This window comes from Elgaria multicarinata, chromosome 21, assembly GCF_023053635.1.
Source record: "Elgaria multicarinata webbii isolate HBS135686 ecotype San Diego chromosome 21, rElgMul1.1.pri, whole genome shotgun sequence".
Taxonomy (NCBI): Eukaryota; Metazoa; Chordata; class Lepidosauria; order Squamata; family Anguidae; genus Elgaria; species Elgaria multicarinata.
In genome coordinates, this window is record NC_086191.1 from 13,953,668 (window position 1) to 13,968,181 (window position 14,514).

Sequence of the window (14,514 nt, forward strand, 5' to 3'; positions counted from 1 at the left end):
GCAGCTTTAACCGTTGTGATGAAGAGGGAATGTCACCAGGTGCTGCCTGCATACAAATGACACCTGCTGAAATGCCTGTTTCAGTGCAACTGTTAAAGATACAGGAGCCCTGTCCTCCTTCTCATATGGTCACCCTAGTATTTATCTTCCAGTACTAGAAGACTTGTTACATTACTTAAGAAGAAAATCTTTCTCTCTTTCCCCCCCAAACATTTATGGCTTAGTAGCCTTTCTAATAGCAGAAAGGCCTAAATTTGAAACGCATTCGGCAGTCCCTCTGTCACCAGAAATGAGTTTCAAAAAATCTTAATTAATTTAGGCTACAATCCTATGTGCATTTACCTAGGAGAAAACCCCATGAAACACAATAGGCATGAATTGGATTGCAGCCTTAGCACAGCTGAACCTTGCCTCCCAAATTTCCAAGCAGAGGAAAAATAAATTAGCATTTAAGGTCCTAATTTAGTGTTAGTATTTAAGGTACTAAATCCCACGGGCTTTTAGTGGGTAGACACCACCTGGGATGTGCTTCCTTGCAGATTTCCTTTCAAGGGTAGGTACCTGGTGCTGATTTTTTTTGTCATGCACTCTACTTATGCTCAGAAGCCCTTTTCCATCTATTATCATCATCATCCTATTACATTGATATCCAGCCTTTTCCGTCTCCAAGTTCACATGACCCCCCTCCTCTCCGTTTTGTCCTCACAACAACCCTGCGAGGTAGGTCAGGCAGTGACTGTCACCCGGTGAGCTTCATGGCAGAGCGGGGAATAGAACCCACATCCCACTCCAACGCTCTAACTCCTACACCACACTGCCTCTCGGAAATGAGCTCCTGGTATTTTAAAGCATGCCCTAATGCCGGATATCACCTGGAAAGTTAATTTTGGGTCTTTCAAAGTTGGGAGGGGGGGAGGTTCGGTTGGGGATGGGGGGAGTCTGGGCCCTGCCCCAGAGGGCCGAGACAGCTGGCATCTGATGCTTTTTGGCTAGTTTCTGTCGTGGGGGAAGATGCAAAGCCTGCCTGTGAAAAATGCCAAGGTCACCTCAGTGGTAAGGGAGAGGCAGATAAAAGTGGATTCTCACAGTTGCTTCAAGCTCTGCCCGCCTTCCTTGTCCACCCAGTCGCCAAACCCACACCCCTTTGCTTTGCCCAGGGATACATTCTGCCTGGCGCCATGTTGCACCTGCTGCTGCTGAGCGGCTTGCTGGTGGGGGTGCTGCCATGCGGCATCTGTGCCCCCCGGGAGACCCGCCTTGGGGAGGAACAACCGCTTGAATCTGTTGTCAGCCTCAACGAAAGGTAAGCAGTGGGTTTTCTCCCCACGCAGGGAAACTGCAAAGAGGCAATGCAGCATGGGGGTTACGGGTCTCAGGTTGCAGAGACCTGAATTCGAATCCCCACTCGGTCCACTGGCTGGCCTTTTCCCCTGTGGGTCTCCCTCTAACCCCAACCTACCTCACAGGGCTGTTGTGAAGACAAAATGGGTTGTGCGGACGGGGAGGGGGGGGAGAATGCTATATACATTGCTTTGAGCTCCTCGGAAGAATATAAATGCAGCAAATAAAGAAATGCAAAGTAGGAAAGCAGACAGTCTCCATCAGTGGTGTGGCTAGGGCTGGACCTGGGGGGTCAAAATACGGGGGGGGGCACCAATGACCAACCGGACAGGGCAGATAGGAGCAGAAGCAAATAGAGCCAGGATGGGTGGACACAGGATCTACACTACTGCTTTAAAGTGCTTTATAACAGTTATAAAGCGCTTTAACTGCTTTAAAGCGCTATAAAACTGTTATCAAGCGCTTTAAAGCAGTAGTGTAGGATGTTAGAGCATCTGTCTTATTTTTAGAAATATTTTATACTCAGGGAGTGCATGTACATGGTTACAGATACTCATTTATTCTTATTTTATATCTATCTATCTATCTATCTATCTATCTATCTATCTATCTATCTATCATACCTTTACTGAGAGCTAGTGTGGTGTAGTAGCTAAGGTGTTGGACTAGGAGTTGGGAGATCCGGGTTCTAGTCCCCCACTCGGCCATGGAAACCCACTGGGTGACTTTGGGCCAGTCACAGACTTTCAGCCCAACCTACCTCGTAGGGTTGTTGTTGTGAGGATAAAATGGAGAAGAAGAGGATTATGTACGCCGCCTTGGGTTTCCTTGGAGGAAAAAAGGTGGGATATGAATGAAAATAAATAAATAAAATAGGCCTGCCCTTATTCCCAAATAAACGAGATTGGCGTCAGGGCAGCGGAAACAAAATTCCGTTTGATACCTGGGCTCCCGACGGCACCATGATTTCAGTGAGCTTAAAATGAGAAACTCTTCAAGCCCAGAGTATTTCTGGTGGTGCTAATAGAAGCACGACCTCGTATCTTTCTATATGGCAATTTCTATAGGGATTATAGTTTCTATGCTTTATTTATAGCCGGGAAGCTCTGGTGAGTTTTATACATTTCTTGCGCTCACGGCAGATGCAAACATCATGTTAGCTGAAAACGCAGCCAAGTTCCTTTCCACAGCTGTTAGAAACGAGGTCACGGATGCTATGTGCGGCTGCGTCATTTGGAGTCTGGTCTTATTAAATTTGATTATGTCAATATCGTTTGAACAGAATACACATGCTCTAATTTTGGTTCAGATTTTTTTTTTTTTTTATTATTATTATTATTATTATTATTATTATTATTATTATTATTTTGGTGCTGGCTTTTTTTTAAGGCTTCTGGAATAGAAACAATTATTATTATTATTATTATTATTATTATTATTATTATTATTATTATTATTTATTGCATTTCTATACTGCGCAATAGCCGAAGCTCTCTGGGCAGCTCACAAAACAAACATTTGGTGTTTGTTTATTTATTTATTTATTTTATTAGATTTATATACCGCCGCACAGCCGAAACTCTCTGGGCGGTTTACAACAATGGTAGTATTTATCTTTATAAAATCAGGGTTGGCAAATATTTTTGTTGGTTTATTTATTTTGCCCTTAACACATCAGGAAGAAAGGAAAGGAAAGGAACCTCTTGTGCAAGCACTGAGTCATTACTGAAGCTCCAGCTATTGGGCGGTATAGAAATGTAATAAATAAATAAATAAATGGTAAAGCATTGGATGGCAGGTGGGCCAGCAGGGATCACAGAAATGTTAGTTGTGCACTCCGCGGTTGAAGGGTTTTTTTTGGGGGGGGGGGAGTGACATCTAAATGGACACATACACGCACCCCGTAGGACCATCTAATCCAGATCTAAACTTCCAGTTTTCCAATTCCAAAGGTTTTCTCACTCTCAACTCTAGCAACAACAAAATGACTTTTCCCACCTGAATGATACTGCTGAAAGGAAGAAAGCTTGGGGTGACCAAAAGTGTGGGTTTTTGGGTGACACCCCCCGCCCCCCCCCCCCGCCCCCCAGAGGTCTGGTGTTACAATCTAATTCCTGGGCTCCAAATTCGTTAATTCTAAGTGTAGTTGAGGCCGGTGGCTCTGGTGTCAGTGGGGCAGTGAATCCGTTCTGGGTTTCAGTCAGAACCACCCAGTACTCTAAAGAAGCTCTCCAAGGTAGCTCCTTTAGAGTGTTCCCCTGTACCAATTTGGTGCTTTCTCTTCCTTTTCTTATTATGATTTTATTAGAATGTAAGCCTGTGTGGCAGGGTGTTCCTGTTTTATTCTTTTACTATGTACAGCACCATGTTCATTGATGGCGCTAGATAAATGGGTGCAATCCTATGTATGTTGAGAAAGAAAGAAAAAAGTCCTACAACTCCCATCATTCCTGGTTGGGAATGTTGGGAGTTCTAGGACTTTTTTCTGTCTAAACGTGCATAGGATTGCACGCTGAGAATTGTTGTCCAACCAAGTTAACAGCATCTGGACAGCAGACACCCATCTTACCTGGGCAAAAGCCCTAAACTGTTTGGGGCCAGGTTATTTGAAGGAACGCCTCCTCCCATACGTGCCTGGACCTTAAGATCATCCACAGGGGTCCTTCTCCGTGAGCCCCTGCCAAAAGAAGTGAGGAAGGTGGCTACTAGGAGCAGGGCCTTCTCTGCTGTGGCACCCCGGCTGTGGAACGAGCTCTCCAGAGAGGTTCGCTTGGTGCCTTCACTGTACTCCTTCCATCGCCAGCTTCCGGCTGGACATCAGGAAGACCTTTTTTATTTTCTCAGTATTTCAACACCTATTAATTTAAATTTAAATTTTGCTGTTTTAATTCCATATTTTAACCTATATTAATTTTTGCTGTGTGGTTTTATCCTGGCTGTGCTTTTTATATTGTATTTTGTATTTGTGTTTTTAGATTGTTGGTTGTTTTTATGCTCTTCATGATTTTAATTTTTGTGAACCGCCCAGACAGCTTCGGCTATTGGGCGGTATAAAAATGTAATAAATAAATAAGTTACCTAGGGAGGTGGTGGGCTCTCCCACACTGGAGGCCTTCAAGAGGCAGCTGGACAACCATCTGTCAGGGATGCTTTGGGGTGGATTCCTGCATTGAGCAGGGGGTTGGACTCGATGGCCTTGTAGGCCCCTTCCAACTCTGCTATTCTATGATCCTATGAAAACATTACCCACTATAGTGGGATGGGCTATATTTCTATTTAAACCATAATCATTATTTCCCAGTTTGCATCTTGACACATACACGAGCAACGTTTGTGCAAACGGGCGTCCTCTTTTGGCCGATTCATTTCCTTTTGCGGGAGGCATGTATACATGGCCACCCTGTGCCTCTGGCCACACACTAGTTTTGAAAACCGGACCAGCGTGGCAACTATCGTACTTGCATTTTTGTAAACCCCCTTGGCTGGTCCCGAAAAGGCAGTACGGAAATGCAATACACTAACAAATGCGTAATAGCGACCACGCTCTGCAGAAGTGCATGTAGAATCTGTGGTTCATCTTTCTTCTGTCTTTCTCTGCAGTTGCAGGGAACAGGTGCTCCAGCATGTGGCTTCAGCTGTGCTTCCTTTGCTCCGGCTGGAACGGCCCCCCAGAATTGCAGCTGACACCATGCCCCAGCTGCGCGACGCCTGGACAAAGGAATCCATTCCGTTCCCGGCACTGTCCGTTGTGGGACAACATCACAGTGAGTGTCCCTCTCCCCTTTTTCAACCTGAAGACTGCATTCCAGGAATGGGCAGGGTCAAAGGCAAAGGGGCAGAGCAAAAGAAATACCGGCCTATTTTCTGCGTGGCTTCACTCATTGGCTAACTGCACTGGAACGTGTTGGCTGGCTTATTTCTCACAAAAACGATTGGACAGGGGGCGCGGGGATGTGCTACAAGGACTAGAAACTTGTTCTTCTTTTTTTACTTGAAAGCTGGGCTAGCTAGTGGGTGCTCTTAGCCCTGTGTCAAATCTGGCTATGGAGCTGAGAGTGATAGAAGTATAGCTGGTGCGTTGGCTTTGAACCTGGGAAAGATGGGTTCAAATCCCACCTCTGCTGAGGATTTTCTGTGTGACTATGTGTAAAATCACTACCTTCCAGCCCTGGTGTTTCCATCTGTAAAATGGGAAGCGTGACCAGGATTGGAGGGCAATTGTTATGGCCGACAGCCATACTTGCTGGTAGTTTCAAATCAATATGCCTTCTCTACTGTCTGTCCGCTTAATTTCTTGTCTGCCCCCCACCAGCAGATCCCTGATCTGTTTCCAGATCAGGGGTCTGGAAACAAAGCCCTATGAAGACAGACTGAAAGAACTGGGCATGTTTAGACTGGAGAAGAGAAGATTGAGGGGGAGACATGATAGCACTCTTCAAATACCTGAAACGTTGTCACACAGAGGAGGGCCAGGATCTCTTCTTGATCCTCCCAGAGTGCAGGACACGGAATAACGGGATCAAGTTAAAGAAAGTCAGATTTCAGCTGGACATCAGGAAAAACTTCCTGACTGTTAGAGCAGTACGACAATGGAATCAGTTACCTAGGGAGGTTGTGGGCTCTCCCACCCTAGAGGCATTCAAGAGGCAGCTGGACAACCATCTGTCAGGGATGCTTTAGGGTGGATTGCTGCATTGAGCAGGGGGTTGGACTCGATGGCTTTGTAGGTCCCTTCCAACTCTGCTGTTCTATGATTCTATGATATTTCTCCTATCGCTACATTCTGTATCAGGTTCTTCCCCCTTCCAAACTGACCTTGCACTACCACACAGAAGTTGCACTGATTTTAAACATTCCGCAGCTTTCTGTTTCCTTCCACGGAACGTTCCTTGAACAATTATTATTATTATTTTATTTATATAGCACCATCAATGTACATGGTGCTGTACAGAGTAAAACAGTAAATAGCAAGACCCTGCCGCATAGACTTACATTCTAATAAAATCATAATAAAACAATAAGGAGGGGAAGACAATGCACCAAACAGGCACAGGGTAGGGTAAAACTAGCAATCTGTGACATCACATCAGCTCAGCAAATGGCTTTAGTCGGTCAAGGGGATGGGGCTTGTATAAAGGCGGCGGAGGCAATATTTTGCCTTCTATATATCTGTGTAAATAAACAGGGTTGTTATTAAAAGGATTTCTCGTTCAATAAGAAGCCCTTCTGCCCTCTGCTGGCCCCTCTAGGAGTAGACAACCAGGATGGCAGATCCAACAATGCCCCGTTCTGATCAGCGCAACTTTTCCCCTCCGTCATGCCACACTGCAGGGAGAATTTGCAACAACCGGAATTCCCCCTTCCAAATAAGTTTTGCAGATGCAAGAGCCCATAACTTTATCCCTGTTTTACAGAACCTCGTAATGTATCACCAGCCGCTCATTTGGTTGTCCTCATTTCCCCCAGATATCTCTTCCAATCAGACGCTGTTGATCCGAAGAGGAGGCTGCGCTCAGATCTCCCACCGCATAACGCTGGATGGTAAAAGCTCAGTAGATTAATACACCCATTGCACACACAGACATTGCAAGCTTGCACGCCTACACAGAACTCCAACCCTTGACGGCCATAATGAAGCTGACTTGGGTAGAGCAGATCACTGATTTGCCATCTATTATTTGTCTTCCAGAAAAAAAGAATGAGACATATAACCAGTGTTTGTACAGAGTTCTGCCCATCCGCCCTCCATGCTTACGCCTCTTCCTCTGTTTCTCTCCTCCCATTGCCATCCGCCAGACCTAGGTTGGCAGAGCTGGGTGCTGCACCCTGATTCCTTCGTCTTCACCCAATGCCTGGGGTGTCACTGCCACCAGAAGGAAGCGAGACCCCCGCTGCCCCTTTGGGTTCAAGACTGTGGACTCGGCCAGCCAAACCCTTGGCTGGACATGGACGAAAAGAAGGTACAGCGCTTTACTTAAACCTTTTTGGGTGGGCCATGGCTCGTGGGTGCTTGGAGGCAGAACGTCCCAGGTTCAGCCTCTCCAGGTAGAGTTCAGAAAGAATCTTGCCTGAAACCTGGGAGAGTTGTTGCTGCCAGTCAGTGGACTTGATAGATCAAGGGTCTGACGTAGTAGGAGGCATGTTCAGAGGAGGGCAATGAGGATGATCAGGGGTCTGGAAACAAAGCCCTAGGAGGAGAGACTGAAAGAACTGGGCATGTTTAGCCTGGAGAAGACAAGATTGAGGGGAGACATGACAGCACTCTTCAAATACTTGAAAGGTTGTCACACAGAGGAGGGCCAGGATCTCTTCTCGATCCTCCCAGAGTGCAGGACACGGAATAACGGGCTCAAGTTAAAGGAAGCCAGATTCCGGCTGGACATCAGGAAAAACTTCCTGACTGTTAGAGCAGTACGACAATGGAACCCATGACCTAGGGAGGTGGTGGGCTCTCCCACACTAGAGGCCTTCAAGAGGCAGCTGGACAACCCTCTGTCAGGGATGCTTTAAGGTGGATTCCTGCATTGAGCAGGGGGTTGGACTCGATGGCCTTGTGGGCCCCTTCCAACTCTACGGTTCTATGATTCTAGGACTTCTCTGTTCCTGTGACCCAGCACACTATTCAAAATAGAATTAGGAACGAAAAAAAGCTGCTTTAGACCAAGACAGATTCTTTGAGCTTTTTTTATTGCACCGTGGATCGCTCCTTTAGAGTTCTGACTGAAAACTGGAATAGATTCACCACCCCACTGAGCTCAGAGCCACCAGCTTCCACTGGCTACAGCAGCAGAGATTTTTTGGTTTAGGCAGAGGCATTCTTGAGGTTTATGCAATTTGGAGTTCAAGTTCCACCTCTTTGTACTTCGGTTTTGGGGGCAAGTTTTTGTGTGTGTGTGTGTTTTTTTTAAGTGTCACCAGTTTGCCTTCTGTGAAACGGGTGTCCCGTGACCCCCCATGGCAGCCATTTTGTGAGAGCGCCCACACCACCCTCCCGAAATTCCGAATGTGCCCACCGCCCCAAAAACCTTGGAAACTCCTGCTGGCCGCTGCAGGAAACAGGGTAGAACCATATACAGAATCATAGAACAGTAGAGTTGGAAGGGGCCTCTAAGGCCATCAAGCCCAACCCCCTGCTCAGTGCAGAAATCCATAAAGAAGTCCCATTTTATGATTCTATGACTTCAGTGGGTTTACTTTATGTAGACTAACATTGGATACCACGAAGGGACGTTGGTCTGATTCTTCAGAGGTTCTGATCTCCTCTCCAGGATGGAGAAAGGAAAATTGACGTTAGCTTTGAAGGTTGCTTTGCCTGGCAGTGAAGAAGCTGTATGTTCTCTGTGGCTTTTGTTTCGGCTTTCCTGCCTTGGTTCACATCGTTTCTCTCTCGCCAGAGACGTTGCTGTCGGCCGCGCCGGAATACGCTGCCCTTTGCTTTCCTGAAAGCGGATGGTTCTTTGGTAGTTCAGCCGGTCCGCTTGGTGCAAGATTGCTTCTGCCGAGCCTGAGTGTCTGGGAGAAACCCCACCCCACCCCACCCCGACTGACATAGAAAGAACCCAACGCCAAAAGGAGGCGTGCAGAGCTTCAAAGCGATGCCCCCAAAATGGGTGAGGCCAGAGTGGAACAGTGTGTGGTTGGGTGGGTGGAAAAGGACTGTTTTTGCCCAGGGACATTCACGGAGTGAAGACGGATTCCCATTCCTTTCAGGCCTGCTTGCTGCACGGCACGTCCAGCACGACTGCACTGCTATTCTGATAGGTGTGAAACCGGTTTGGCTGTCGCGGCTTCCCAAAGACCCCTGGGAGTTGTAGTTTTGCAAGGGGAGTTCTGTTCCGCTCTAAATCTCTCATTGCAAAACGACAATCCTGAAACGGCTTCTCTCCTTCCCTTTCTTTAAAAATAAAAACCAGGAGAGTCGTTACAAACAGGCGTCTACAGTAATGTTGCCAATTTCTTCCGTCAGCCCTCGCTACTACGCCTGTAAATCACCGCTTGTGCCGCAGATATCAGCAGGAGACAATACTTATTAAAACTTCCCCTGCTGATCTGTGCAAATCAACCTTCTGTTAAAAGGCATAGGAGCAGGCCTGGTGTGTGTTTTTTCCTGTAAAGTTGGCGATCCCACTTGACATCTGATGCAAGCCAACTCATGACAGGTATGAAACTGGTTTAAAATTTCAGTGTAGACTTAGCCAAGATGTCAACCGTTCGTTGGGGGGAAGGACCGGGAGACCAAAGGGCACATTTTGTATTTTTTAATCGCTATAAAGAAATGCACGCAGACTTACAATAAATATGCACTGACTATTTTAATACAACGTGGCCTCTTGATCACATTTATCCTCTTTTTCTGTTTCAGCAGAGAGTGCAAGTTAGGGTGTGATTAGCATGTTTAGAAAGAGAGAGACAGAAAGTCCTATAACTCCCAGAATTCCCGGTCATCAATGTCATGAAGACAGTGGGTTTGCTTGTAAGTCATAATACACAGGATTTAGCTCCGTGTCCCATATCGAATATTATTTTTCCGGCCTGACTTGAGGTAGTGGGTGGGTAGAAAAACCCATTTATTCCCACCCACTCCTCCTAAATAGCAGCAACGTCACAGAACCAAACTGTATAACTTCCAAGATGTTCAACTTTGCACTCAGCAATTGGGACTTAAATTAACTTCAGTCAAATTAATCACCTGTGCCCTAAATACCCACCATTCGTTTGGGGTAGAAGTCTGTTTTGGGAAGGGGAGGAACATTGATTTCCAAATCCGTGTTCCGGATCGCATGCCCGTTCTGTTTCCAGCTAGGAAAGGGATTCATTCCAGTGGATACATCCTGGTTTAGGGAAATCGAGTGGGAGAAAGAATCCAGAGCAAATGGGTGGGAGAAAAGGCAGCAGAGAGCACGGTTCATACCTAAAGTCTCTGGCAAAATCAGGTGGGGAGTCCAGAGAGGGTGGGATTCACATAGTGCCTCTTTCCCCGCTCCCATCCTCAACCTCAGCTCAATCACTCGCTGATTGTCATGGACTTAAAACAACGCTTGAAATAAAAGGACTGCCAAACACCCAGAGCCAAGAGGCAAAGCGTAGAGAGGACGCTGAAGCGGAAGACCAGAGTGCCAGTGGATGCTGCAAAGAGAAAGAGAGAAGAAGGGCAAATGGCAGGTCGGTGTCGGAGCTTCGTTTGGAGAGAACAGCAGCCGACGGATGTCACAGAGATCTGCGGCGGATTCAAACGAGTTCAGATTTCTACGAATCTGACCTGGGGATGCCGCGTCTGGCCGGCTTTTTCTGAGTCGCGCGGACTTTGCCGGTCTTTTTTTCCACCGGGGTGGTGTTGGTTATGCTAATACACACCAGCATAAATAACGAGTGCAAGTGCCCGTTAGCGCTCATGTGAATGTGTGCCAGCCCAGGAGTTACAGGGCTTTCCCTCCCGCTATCTAAACCTGCATAGGATTGCAGCCTGAGTGGAAGAGACTTCTTTTGTCCCAGCTAATGAAAGGGCAGGGGAAGAAACCTCAACCCATCATGCAGGGGTGATCAACTTGCAGCCCTCCAGATGCGGCCAGGATCTCTTCTCGATCCTCCCAGAGTGCAGGACACGGAATAACGGGCTCAAGATAAAGGAAGCCAGATTCCGGCTGGACATCAGGAAAAACCTCCTGACTGTTAGAGCAGTACGACAATGGAATCAGTGAGCTAGGCAGGTGGTGGGCTCTCCCACACTAGAGGCCTTCAAGAGGCAGCTGGACAAGCATCTGTCAGGGATGCTTTAGGGTGGATTCCTGCATTGAGCAGGGGGTTGGACTTGATGGCCTTGTAGGCCCCTTCCAACTCTGCTATTCTATGATTCTATGATTCTATGTTTTCGCCTACAACTACCATGAGCCCTATAGCCAAAAGGTGAAAGATCATGGGAGCTGTAGGCCCCCCAAACCCTGAAGGGCCACAAGTTATCTCGTCCTGCAGGGGGTTGGACTCGATGGCCTTATAGGCCCCTTCCAACTCTACTATTCTACGATTCTGCCACACTGTGTGTGGACGCCACTCACGCTTGGTGCTGTGCCCGTCCTTTTCCCGTTGCTTCCTGAAAGCAAATTCTTTGAGGATGGATTCCGACAGGTCCTCCAGACGCCGCAGGCCCACCTCCAAGTGCTTCAGTTTCTCTGCCTTTGCGATCTGTGGGTATTGTATATTTTTTAATATATTGTGCCCTGGCCAGAGGACTTAAAAGTTTAGAAGAACGGGGGGATAACAAAATAAGTATATAACTAAGTAAAAGCGCAATCCTATGTATGTTTAGACTGAAAAAAAGTCCTCCAACTCCCTGCGTTCCCCAGCCAATAAGGAAAGAAGTAAGTAAAATAAAGTGAAGATGAGGTCAGCTGGGAACCAGCACAAAACTGGTTTCTCCAAAGTCACCATTTACTTAGCTTAAAGATGCAGCCGTTTCTGGAGAGGGCTACACCCTGGGCTGGAGATACGGGCGTGCCTCATCCTCTGAAGAGGCAGCCACCTCTGGGATGGAGCACAGAAAAGGTTCATGCTGCCCTAACCCATCGCATCCAGCCCGTGCTATGGGGATTGGCCTAAACAGCCCCACGTCGCCCGCCCCACATCACCCTGACCCGGGCGTTGCACTTACGTCCTCGTAATTCCGTGCCTCCACGCCGTGCTTGATGTTGAGGGTGACGAGTTTGTAGGGAATTTGGAAATTCCCTGGAGGAAAAGTTGAAAATGAGCCACTGGGGTGAGAGGCGAAGGAAACAGGGGGCGATCTTGGTGGATCTGCTCTTTATCCAATACAGGCTCAGCCGTGAAACATGCAAATTGAAAAGAATGAGTGTCTCTGAGCATGTTCAGAGGACATTCTGATCTCCAATGGTAAATGAAAGAACTGGGCATGTTTAGCCTGGAGAAGAGAAGACTGAGGGGAGACATGAGAGCACTCTTCAAATACTTAAAAGGTTGTCACACAAAGGAGGGCCAGGATCTCTTCTCAATCCTCCCAGAGTGCAGGACACGGAATAACGGGCTCAAGTTCAAGGAAGCCAGATTCCGGCTGGACATCAGGAAAAACTTCCAGACTGTTAGAGCAGTACGACAAAGGAATCAGTTACCTAGGGGGGTTGTGGGCTCTCCCATACTAGAGGCCTTCAAGAGGCAGCTGGACAACAACCTGTCAGGGATGCTTTAAGATGGATTCCTGCATTGAGCAGGGGGTTGGACTGGATGGCCTTGTGGGCCCCTTCCAACTCTGCTATTCTATGATTCTATGAAATGCACCAAAACTTGGGAACATTGGCTAGGGGACTTGTGGGCAGACAGGGTATGAACCCTTGTATCTCTCTCTTCTTGGTGCTTTTACAAATTTAAACCCCACCGTCAGAATTATGGGAAGGCTTCAAAAGGGGGGGGGACAGTAAAGAAGAGGGAACATTGTGTGGCCAAGAGGCTCATGGGTCAGTTCGGGGTTGCAGGCACCCAGGACCACCCCCCGGCTCCATCTACCTGGCTGTCCGTGGCTCTCAAAGCAAATTTCGTAGATTTCATGATCTTCCGTGATAAAGAACATTTTCCCTTTCTTGGCCTCATCCTTGGAGTACAAGAGGTGTCCGGAGGAGTCCGTGACCTGCAGGGAGAAGAGAGGGACAGCTGTGGTGTCCACTCAGGTGCAGCCAGAGTGCCCCTGGGCATGTCCAAAGTGCCAAACCATGGCCCCTTAAAGACAGAACGGCACAAGCTGCAGTCCAGTTCATCCCTCTGCTGTCTGCGCTGAAAGAGGCAACAGCGTGGCCACCGCTTGGGAAGACCCGAAGAGGGGGCACAGGGGTGTGGGTGGGTGCGTGGGTGGACGGAGCCCTCACCCGTAAGTCGGTCCGGATTCCCGGCGCGGCGGCTTCGGAGACCTCGTATTCCCCGGTGACCATGACGTCCCGGTGCAGCTCCTCTTTCAGGCATTTGCGGGTCTGCGGCGGAAGCTGGAAGGAAAGAGCCTGGCAGCCCCCTGCGGACAGGGACAGGACCAAAACCCAGGGACCCAGGAGTCCGGGGACCCACATGGCTGCTGTGGTTGTCGCAAGGGAGACCCAGCTGGGGCACCAGTTGGGTTCTGCCCAAGCCTGACACCCAGGGAGGCGCCTGGAGGTTCAGCCCCCTCTCCCCCTTCCCTGCCCAGCCCCCTTTCGCCCAACAACGCCCCCACCACCACCTGCCCCCTTCAACACCCTCCTCCCTCCCCACCACCCCCGGCGGTATTGGCTCCATGATGTCAAACCTCCAGCGAGTTGATGCCTTTGACGTGGCGTCCCTTGAAGCGCGATCGCTCGTTTCCAGCCTCGGGCTCTTTTCCGTCCGCTGCTTCTCTGCCGTCTGCCTGCGTCCACATCCGACCTGGGTTGACTCCGATTGAGGGCGGGGCCAGGAGGGAAGGAGCCACGCCCCCCTCCAGGCGGGCGGCGTGAAAGGAGGCCCGGGGAAGCGCGAAATAGACCTTTTGCATCGAGCAAAGGAGAGGGCCGTCTTTGCACGTGCAGAGCGCTGATTTTGGGCTTCGGATGGCACGAGAAGAACTCCATCATGGGCAAGAGATTCACAACAACCCTGTGAGGCAGGGCTGGGCAGACGTTGGAGCTCCCACATATTGGAGTTGGAGTTAAAAATATCTGGGAATCTTCCTTCTGCTCACCTCTGCTGTAACCCTTACCCACCCAGGGCCCCTGCAGGTCCCATTAGCCCCCGCCAGCATGGACTACATCTCCCATTAGCCCCAGCCAGCATGGCCCATGATCTGGAGTAGTTTCCCCCTTGCTTGCAAAACATTGGGGATGAACCAAATGGGTGAAGGGATCCATGACTCCCAGAATGGCTTGGCTCCCGTGGGTGTTTTGGGGTGTGTGGGGGGTGGGGGAGAGAAAGGATTCAGGTAGAAGCTTGTTTTTGAGAGGGATTTCGAGGAGAGGAAGGGGGAGCATGGGACGTGATGACTCACCTCTCTGAGACCCATTTACTCTCACCCCAGTGGGTGGGCTTGGATTGGGGGAGGAAGGAATTGGCGGGTGTTGGGCCTGCGACCAAAATTTGGTTGACTCACGGAACTGGAATGATGGCACTAACTCAGGTGCCAAATGGATGACAAACCACAACTCGGAGATGACTCACCAGCTGCCATTT

The 14,514-nt window shown here is 48.7% G+C and overlaps 3 protein-coding genes across 3 annotated transcripts in view; 1 reads left to right on the forward strand and 2 right to left on the reverse strand.

The window, feature by feature from the left end:
* The window catches only part of LOC134412386 (zinc finger protein 208-like), a 489,474-nt gene that overhangs the window by 86,907 nt on the left and 388,053 nt on the right, over positions 1-14,514 (reverse strand). The gene's annotated exons all lie outside the window — the stretch shown is intronic.
* On the forward strand, positions 1,179-8,849 carry LOC134412316 (uncharacterized). The gene is made up of 5 exons (XM_063146216.1): positions 1,179-1,303; positions 4,942-5,105; positions 6,808-6,882; positions 7,138-7,301; positions 8,736-8,849. The coding sequence occupies exons 1-5, from the start codon at positions 1,179-1,181 to the stop codon at positions 8,847-8,849; spliced, it is 642 nt and encodes a 213-aa protein (XP_063002286.1).
* Positions 10,346-13,494, reverse strand: LOC134412317 (transmembrane emp24 domain-containing protein 10-like). The gene is made up of 5 exons (XM_063146217.1): positions 13,209-13,494; positions 12,853-12,973; positions 11,987-12,060; positions 11,394-11,520; positions 10,346-10,467 (listed from the first exon to the last, which is right to left on the reverse strand). Exons 1-5 carry the CDS (start codon positions 13,401-13,403, stop codon positions 10,346-10,348), a joined length of 639 nt encoding a protein of 212 aa, XP_063002287.1. The 5' UTR covers positions 13,404-13,494.

Excerpts from the sequence above, each read along its gene's own strand:
- LOC134412317 (XM_063146217.1), bottom strand. The coding sequence starts at position 13,403 with ATGTGGGTCCCCGGACTCCTGGGTCCCTGGGTTTTGGTCCTGTCCCTG. Across the intron at positions 12,061-12,852 it reads TGAGAGCCACGGACAGCCAG|GGAATTTCCAAATTCCCTAC; the intron begins GTAGATGGAGCC and ends CTTTTCCTCCAG. Across the intron at positions 11,521-11,986 it reads AGGCACGGAATTACGAGGAC|ATCGCAAAGGCAGAGAAACT; the intron begins GTAAGTGCAACG and ends CAATACCCACAG.
- LOC134412316 (XM_063146216.1), top strand. The coding sequence starts at position 1,179 with ATGTTGCACCTGCTGCTGCTGAGCGGCTTGCTGGTGGGGGTGCTGCCA. Across the intron at positions 1,304-4,941 it reads GTTGTCAGCCTCAACGAAAG|TTGCAGGGAACAGGTGCTCC; the intron begins GTAAGCAGTGGG and ends CTTTCTCTGCAG. Across the intron at positions 7,302-8,735 it reads TGGACATGGACGAAAAGAAG|AGACGTTGCTGTCGGCCGCG; the intron begins GTACAGCGCTTT and ends CTCTCTCGCCAG.